Here is a 9,099-nt window from a genome sequence, read left to right on the forward strand (position 1 = left end):
TATTGAGTGTTTTGGCATGCGAAAGAGAATAAAAAAAAGAATAAGTACAGAATTAGAGAGTAAAAGAGAATTCAAGAGAGAAGTTAGAAAGAAAAGCTCTAGATGAGAATGTTTTAGCCCTAGAAAAGAGTCATTCAAATGAATTGTGAAGGCTCTATATATAATGTCAAACGTAGCAATTTTTCAAGAGTAGGCTTTAATGTGCGTAATGAATGATATTATTATAAAAAGTTTTAATGTGAATAACCGTTATTGAGACTTATTATGGATATTAAAATAGCAATTTTATTGCATATAATGAGCAACAGTTAGAGACTCATTATGTGACCGTTGAATTAATTGGGTGTAATAAGACTTGTTCTCGAGTAAAAGGTAATAAGGAAGAGGTATATGTGAAAAGCTATACGAGAACAAGTAAGAGAAAAAGTTATACATGAATAGGTATTAGAGAACAAGGTAAGAAAGGACTTTTTAATACCTTCATATCTGAGCCACCAAGCCAAATTCTCTGAAATATTCAAAGAAGAAAGTAATTCGTGAATCCTGTCACTTATTTCGAGTTGCGTTCATTGCTATTCGTGTAATGTGGTTATTTTTGTGCAAAGTAGTTATTTCGCATAGAGTAGTACTCCATTTATTTTAATTGTTTTGCGTGAAATAGTGCTTCACTTGTTGTAGTTGTTCTGTATTAAGTAGTATTTCACTTGATCTAGTTGTTCTACATGAATTAGTGTTTTACTTGCTTTAGTTGTCGTCAATATTCTTTATACAATATTACGTTGTCAAGCAACTCTAAAGAGAATAATAAGTTACTAGCCAAAATCAACTATTTACCATCTTAATTCAGTTTGGTTGTCTATTGTTGTATCGTTTTGTTTGCATCATGTATGAGGCTGTTCTTTCCAATATTAGTAACTCTAAATATATAGTATCCTTTTGTATAAATGTGTACTATTGGACGAACTAACTACATTTTAATTGGATTTTAAAATGAAATTATTTTTTTTATGGATTAAACCCAAACAGATTTAGTTGACCAATTATATATTCATTCTAATTAATTAAAATATTTTTAATTGATTATCATTCGGCAATCAAGCTCATTATTAAGTCTTTTCAAAGAAATTAATTATTGAGGCACATGATTTTGGGAACCTTAAAACATCACAAGAGTCTAACGTGAAGGTGTCAAGCGTTAATCCGATTGACTTGCATAAGTTAACTAATTGATCAGAAACTGCTGATAACTCTTACCAATGAATTTCGAATATAGAAAATTGAATATCCCACTATATATATATATATATGTAAACAGAAGGAAAAGGTAATGAATATCTGACTTATCTAGCAACTAAACCACGAATATTTCCTACTTTATTGCATTTTCTACTCCACAAATAGATATTGTAGAGGGATCTCCTTGACTGTCTGTAATTATATATATTTGTTTCATAGATTCCATGTTCTCGAAATAGAAGACTACTATAAGTTGTGTTCTTACGGAAAGAACATGATAAGCAGAGCAACTCTACTCTTATCAGTGGAGTAATTGCTTTGATTTATTATGTATCTCCATTTGTCTGCAAAGTAGCTTTGCACTTTTGTGGTGGTAACTTGGTGAATTCAAGGAAAATGTGTGCGAAGATTGCTGCAGTTCCAACTATGGTTGCCAAAATGGTGTACCCCCTCCGATTAGAGAGCAAGGAAAACTTCTGACATGATATCCAAGCTCCAACAGAAAATAAAAAGAGGGTAATGAGAAAAACCTACAGGAAAAATGATGAACGAGTTCATTAGTTTTTTGAGCTAATAATGCATCTTCGTATCAATGTATGTGTATGAATGATATCTTACTATAAGTGACTTCGTTGAGCGCCGAAAATCTGTAATTTCTTCTTCATCAAATCTGCCGGTTGCTGCGAATTTGTCTAGTAGAGCATCCTGGTAGATATGCGACGGATGACACAGAAAAAGGGCATTAAAAATTTTTGAATGGAAATATTGCCTAGAAGAAAAGGTCACAAGTATACAAAGTTTATGTAAACGGTATGGAGATACCATTATTTAGAAAAAAGATTAGCTGAGAATTAATGCTTAATCAATTTTTAATTTTTGTTTGGTACATATCAAATATATATTGGACTTAAATTACACAAATGGAAATAGCTCTCTCTTATCTTATAAATTCCATCTTCTTTTCTGAACCTAAAACCTTTATGGTACGTTTGGTTGGCGGAATAGATAGGAATGGAATAGAATAGTTATTATGTGGGAATAGAATGAGGTGGGAATAGAATAGAATAGTTATTACTTAGTTTGGTATGACAAAGGGAATAGAACAGGAATAATTATTATGACTTATTGTAGTGTTTGGTTGGTAACAATAATTTTGGAATAAGAAAGGAATAGAAAATAAAAAGACAAAAACACCCTTTATTATTTATGTGACATTTTATTTTTATTAGATTTTTTAAATATTAATAATCTAGAATTTAATTAAAATATTAATAATAAATCATTTAAATATTAACATTTATTTAATTTAAATATTATTATGATTAATTTTTATTTTATTTTATTTTTAAAATATTAATAATTGATAATTTATTTAAAATATTAATAATTGATAATTTCAATATTAATATTTATTTATTTTTTAAAATATTAATATTTTATTTAATTTAAATATTATGATGATCAATTGTTTTATTTTATTTTATTTTTGAAAATTAATAATTGATTATTTATTTAAAATATTAATAATAGATAATTTAAATATTAATATTTTATTTAATTTAAATATTATTATGATTAATTTTTTATTTTATTTTTTAAATATTAATAATTGGTAATTTATTTAAATATTAATAATTGATGATTTAATTATTAATATTGTTTATCTAATTTAAATGATATTATGTTTATTTATTTATAATTTATTTTGTTTTTAAATAGGAATAATTTATAATTTATTTTATTAATAATTGATAATTTAAATATTAATATTTTATTTATAATTTAATATTAATATTTTATTAAAAATTGGAATCAAGTGAGAGAAAGAGGAGAGAGAGAAAAATAATATTTTATACTAATAAAGTTGTAAATTTTCAAACTTGTAAGGGGTATTTTTGTCTTTATTCATTTTTAAATTTATTCCTCAACCATGGAATAGCTAATACCATGGGGGAGGGTGGTATTAGCTATTCCTTGGTTTTAAAGGATTTTGAAGAATAGCCATTCCTATGGAATGGCTATTCCTTGTATCATTTTCCAACCAAACAAAGGAATAAAAATTCCTTGGGAATAAAGGGGGAATGGCTTAGCCATTCCCCCAACCAAACATGCTATTAGATTTAATGTGTCAAGAATTAACCAATTGTGAGTACCTATCAAGTTATCATTACCCCAAGTAAAAGCATTTGGTTATGTACACGTTGAAGTCTTGGAATTTCAATCTCAAGCTTGCAATCGACTCAAATTTTCATTTATGTAACTCTCACTCACCATAATTTGCTTCCTTTTCTTATATAATAATTAATCTAAAAATGAATCATTATGAGCTGAAGTGATAATTATGGGGCCCTTGCGATTTGCTTACCTTGGCAATGAACCTATTTCTACACCATTGAGCGATGCCTTCATCTGATTCTGGCAGTTCCTTCATCGAATATCGCTTTATATGCACCTTTATCTGTGTGTTGCCATTTGAAACTCCATCAGATTTAGATGTAAACAAACTTCCGGATGCTTGAACATTGATCGAGCAAATATATGCTTACCTTGCAAGGTTGCCTCTTTAGAAATCTCAGCAATGACGGAGACGGGTGACCTTTTTGTATAGCAATTGTAACATCATAAAGCGCTGGAACAAAGGATCGCAAACTCTGTACTGCTGTAACAAAACCCTGAATGTTTCATCAAAAAGGAAAATTTAGTTGTATTTTCAGGAAAGACGTTCTGGCAATTAAACTTTCAAATCCTTTCAAAGGGATTCTTTTCATCAAAGGAACATAAATTCTTAGCAGAAGAGGCAACCCCGAGTAGAATAAACTGAACACTACACTTATTGTTGAAAGCTTCCAATTTTAAACTCTTTTGTTGCACTGGGCAGTGGGCCGACTAACTTTTAAAGATTACTAGGAAAAGTTTTACCTTGGTTCTGGGGATCAAAACGTTCTTGGGAATTGCCAACCCTTTGGTAGAAGCAAATGTTTGAGCTTCTAAGAGTTTATCGGGCGTCAAACGCGTTCCCTCCGCGAAAATTGTCACCCAAAAAGGAATAGGAAAATCCTTAAGCGCTTGAAAACTTGACTGCAATGGCAAATTAGGTAGATATAAATGTGGTAAAACCTGACGTTGATCTGTACAAAATTGAACGTGTTCTAAACAAAAATTACAGAAAAAAATTAAGGTAATCACCCTCCTAACCTAAACATATCCTGAGCCACGAATAATAGCTCACTCCAACCCAAACTTGACTTTACTTTAACCCAATTACTATATCTTATTTGTTGGTATATATTAAACATATTTTTTTTTATATAAAAGGAGATTTCATTCCATATCAACAATAATCAACAACAATATGTTGCGATCTTCCACTTGTCCTATTGCATGAAACTTGACTCAAACCTCTAAAAATTCATCAACTCATCCAAGTTCAAATTCGACCCAACCCAGATTGATGCAAAAAATGCTAAAAGAAATTAACAAATTAGAATTCAATATACGGCCACCCAAATCCCAAACTTGAACATTATGTTTGGTAAGAGGGAAAGAGTAAAGAAGGCAATGAAATGGAAAGAAAATAGTATGTTTTTTCCCCTTCCTTCCTCCAATTGGGAGGATAATATTTTATTTACAATTTTTTTTAATTTCTTTCTTTCTCTCTATTTTCTATTTTCCTTCCTACCAGAACATAGTGAAATGGTAAAAAAATTGAAAGAATCCAATCCACCAATTACCTCTTTTGTTTAATACATAAAAGGAGAATCTTTAGATACGAAAAGAGGAAACATATATTACCTTCAATTTGCTTCCGTCCTTCGCCCAATTTCTATCCACGAAAATAAATTCGTAAAACCAAGTTGTCCAACCAAAGATCTGCCAAATTTTTGTAGGAAAGTATTGACCTTTGTGAAAACTTTCTTGAAAACAATCAAAAAGAAATATACTACTTTTTATTGAGGAATTAAAATATTGAAGGAAGCAATCCTTTAAATAAATATAGTTATACTTAGGGTTATGCTATTAGTGTGTGATAATTACTAATAAATGTTGTGAGAGTAGGAAAAAACAATTTCATCAACATATATTTTTGTGAGTAATTTTATTGCTAAACACTTTGGCATTTTTTATTCGAATTGACTTTAATCAAATATAATATTCCTTAATATTTCCGTCGTTATTATTCTTCTTATTTCGTATATAATTAAGACTTAATTGGATCCAACTCTTTTTAAGTCTCCCTCAAGAAATTGACTAATATTAACTTATATATGTTTTAACTTTATGTAAAATCGGAAATATATAATTTGGTCGGCCCTTCATTATCAAGGTGGACAAAATGCATAGTATAGGCATAATACATAAAAAAGTTTTTAAACAATTCGAAAAAATTTAAATAAACTATTATTTATTTATTATATTTAATTAAGTTTTTATATTTTTATTTTAAATTAAATAAACTTTTATAACTAATAGTTGATTAACTGTTGTTAGGTAAAATGTCACTTGTAATTCTATATGACGTAGCACGCACATATCACAATGGATGATGATATGGAATGTTGACATAGCATTATGATCATGTACTATTTTTCACCTTCTACGTTAGTGCCATATCAGCATAATATGACAAGTGACATTTTGACTAATGACAATTTAATTAATGACAAGTCATATTTTGACTAGTGATAATTAGTCAATTATTAGTTATAAAAGTTTCTTAGTCAAAAATAAAAATATAAAGACTTGATTGAATGTAAATGAATAATAAAGATTTATTTAAAATTTTTAAATAATTTAAAAATGTTCAAATATTATACCTATAATATATTACAATAAGTCATATATTCGATACTAGTGTCAAGAAAGAGTTGCGATAGTTTCAACCCATTAATTATTACTTACTGTCAAGGTTGGAAGTGCGTGAGATAAAGAGAAAATTAAACATACAAACGAAGTAAATTTATAGCGTTATTTAAGTTGAAAATTGAGGTAAAATCCAAAAAGCTTCCTAAAAATATTTCAAAAAGACACCCTAATCTCTCTTATTTTAAAATTATGTTTTTGATCCCTTAACTATTAACACCATTAGTCAACTGTTAAAAAAATTATATTCAATATTACATAAATATTTTAAAACAAAAATGCCCTCTTAAAAAAATCTATTCATATTTTCTTGCAAAACTTAATAAAATTTAATATTTGACAAAGAAGAAAAAACTTAAAATTTAATAAAATTTTAGAACGAGATTTGTGAATGCAGTAGTTTGTCTCACTTTGATAATTAATAAATTTCAATATTTGACAAAAAAAATCTTAAAACTTTGTTTTTTGAAAAGCAGCTTTGATTTCATAATAAAAAAAAATACAAAGAGCTACCAGCCATGTTAAAAACAAGAATCCAAAAAATCAAAATCCAATGATCAAATAGAAACTCAAAATTATTCCCCAGATTGCAAGAAGATTAAGATGTCATGCCATTAAATCTAAAGGCAACCACAAGAGCCCTTTCCCAACAGCTATACAGCAAGCACAATATCAAAAGCAAAACTCAACCCTAACCAAATAAAAAACATAGCAGAGCTGAATCAGGAAATCAAAAACAAAAATGCAGTAGAGCTAAAGCCTTATAAATAGAGAAGGAAACCCACTACATGGTGCACCATCAAACCTTTAAACATTTAATATATAGTCAAGTCAAAATCTTTTTAAATCACTTTAAACTCTAGTATCAAAGAACAAATTTTGGACAAAAGTTTTTCAAGAAAATTAGTAATCACGAGTAAAAAATTAATCTCTTGATCTAACAGCATCAAATTTGAAATATCCATCATTGAACAAAAGATTTACTTTTAATACATTCTTTTCAATAAAAAAGAAATTCTCAAACTGTTGGCGAAATAAAGAGTTTATAATGACAATAGGTTTTAGTTGAAGGAAGAAATTTATGGTTTTCAAGACAGATAAAGCTTCAAGTTTTCAGGCTTTCAAATCAAAGTTTTTGAGTTTTTTTTTATTAAGGTTTTTGAGAGAAGGATAAGCAAAATTTTTTAAAAAGAGAATATGCTTAAATTCATAAAACAATATAAAAGGTATTTATTTCTTAAAATATTTATATAGTGTTAAATCTATTTTTTTTAACTATAGACTAATGGTGTTAACAATCACTGAGTTAAAAACATCATTTTGAAACAAGAAAGATCAAAATGTTTTTTTGAAATGTTTTAAGGGAGGTTGTTGAATTTTACTCTTGAAAACTGACCGGAAGGTATTGCGTAGATTTCTTCGAGATTATGAGAGCGCTGCGAAGACAACCCATGCGCTGTAAAAAAAGAAAAAAAAAAGAAATTTAAGTAATTTTTTTGTACAAAAGAAATAAAGTAATTTTTGAAATATAGTTTCACAATTTAAGTGATAATGAAAATTACCTGTGCTAAAAGCCATACAAGCATCGTATCGGCATCAGCCACATGATTAGGCATAAGAAGAGCATGTTCTTTACCTGAAAAATTGTGAAAATAAATAAAATAAACAAATAATTATCTTTAATATTTCTTGGAATTGTAAAGAGCTTTCTTCTTTTCTTTTTCCTTTTCTGCATTACCCATCAACCGGTAAGTTTTCAAATCTGTATGCAGTTTTACCTGTAATATGAAAGCAAGTAACTTAGGCTACCGAAAGAAAAATGGAAACAACATATACAGATTTGCATATAATTATATATATATATATATATATATATATATATATATATATATAGGCATATATTACAAAATATTAAATAATTTAAGAATTAGGAAGAATTGCAAACACCTCACAGCCAGACCACCACTCCATCAGCCACACAAGTTCTAGCCATAAAACCTCTGAAACTGCTCCATTGATTCTTCTGAATGTGCTTTTCGACAGCGGCCGAATAGTTAGATAACAAGCCACCTGCAAGTTCAATAATGTGAAGAAGCATGATAATTTCCCAATTTATATTAAGTTTTTGGTTGAGAGCATTGCTTTTATCTTTAATATGTTGTTTTGTTAAAAATAAAAACCCATCAGAAAGCTAAGGTAATCAGAAGATTCAAGACCACAACATTTCCAGTATATAAAAAGTTGGAGCCAAAAAACAGTGAACGTTAACCGGATGGTAAACAAGTAGCTAATGAAGATGAGGAATGAAGAAGTAATGGAAAAAGCTATAGCTAGCCAAGACGGGATCCAGTGAAATTACTTGGATGAGATTTATGATGGTGCCGATGAAAATGAACATCAAACTTAAAGGAACACTAGTAACTATGGCAGAAATTTCCATTGCCTAACAAAGCCTTATTGTAATGAGTTAAAGCTTATACTCTGACTGATTGGGTACTGGGTGCTATATATCAGACACAGCGGGTCCGGAGATTTTTCCAGACTTATAATTTTTTTAGGGGATCATTAACTATTTATCCTCTTGAGATGATCTTTTAAGGCAACCGGCCATTTGGTCATTGTTAAACACACAACTAACCTCCTATTAGGCTGAACAAATTAATTAAGGCAGACATTAATTAGCAGCAATCATTTTAGGCTTAGGGTTGGTTATGGTCTTTGTATAAAGACTCTAGACTTAGGGGGCGTTTGTCCTAAATTTAACTACTTGTGTGTAATCTCAAAAGTTCGTTAAATTTAATGGTGCCCACAGGAGTGGTGTTAGTCAATTTTTATTGGAGAGCCAAAAACAAAGAAGAATATGGGTTAAAATTTTTTAAAACTAATATATTCAACTTAACTAACAATTAAAAGATTCATAATAAATAATAATTTTATATAATATATAAATCAAAAGGAATAACAAAGAAAGATTTACAATAATCTTTTAGGAAAAGTTATGCT

General features: G+C 28.6%; 1 protein-coding gene across 1 annotated transcript; it reads right to left on the reverse strand.

Moving 5' to 3' along the window:
* Positions 1–1,270: 1,270 nt before the first annotated feature.
* On the reverse strand, positions 1,271–8,620 carry LOC18589822 (1-acyl-sn-glycerol-3-phosphate acyltransferase PLS1-like). Its single transcript, XM_018126696.2, has 11 exons — positions 8,456–8,620; positions 8,044–8,166; positions 7,835–7,874; positions 7,659–7,732; positions 7,493–7,552; positions 5,029–5,106; positions 4,156–4,314; positions 3,783–3,908; positions 3,602–3,694; positions 1,855–1,941; positions 1,271–1,766 (listed from the first exon to the last, which is right to left on the reverse strand). The coding sequence occupies exons 1-11, from the start codon at positions 8,534–8,536 to the stop codon at positions 1,563–1,565; spliced, it is 1,125 nt and encodes a 374-aa protein (XP_017982185.2). The 5' UTR covers positions 8,537–8,620; the 3' UTR covers positions 1,271–1,562.
* Positions 8,621–9,099: the final 479 nt, after the last annotated feature.

Source organism: Theobroma cacao, chromosome 9 (assembly GCF_053813885.1).
Source record: "Theobroma cacao isolate CCN51 chromosome 9, ASM5381388v1, whole genome shotgun sequence".
Taxonomy (NCBI): Eukaryota; Viridiplantae; Streptophyta; class Magnoliopsida; order Malvales; family Malvaceae; genus Theobroma; species Theobroma cacao.

Excerpts from the sequence above, each read along its gene's own strand:
- LOC18589822 (XM_018126696.2), bottom strand. The coding sequence starts at position 8,536 with ATGGAAATTTCTGCCATAGTTACTAGTGTTCCTTTAAGTTTGATGTTC. Across the intron at positions 4,315-5,028 it reads AGGACGGAAGCAAATTGAAG|TCAAGTTTTCAAGCGCTTAA; the intron begins GTAATATATGTT and ends TTGCCATTGCAG. Across the intron at positions 3,695-3,782 it reads TAAAGAGGCAACCTTGCAAG|ATAAAGGTGCATATAAAGCG; the intron begins GTAAGCATATAT and ends GGCAACACACAG.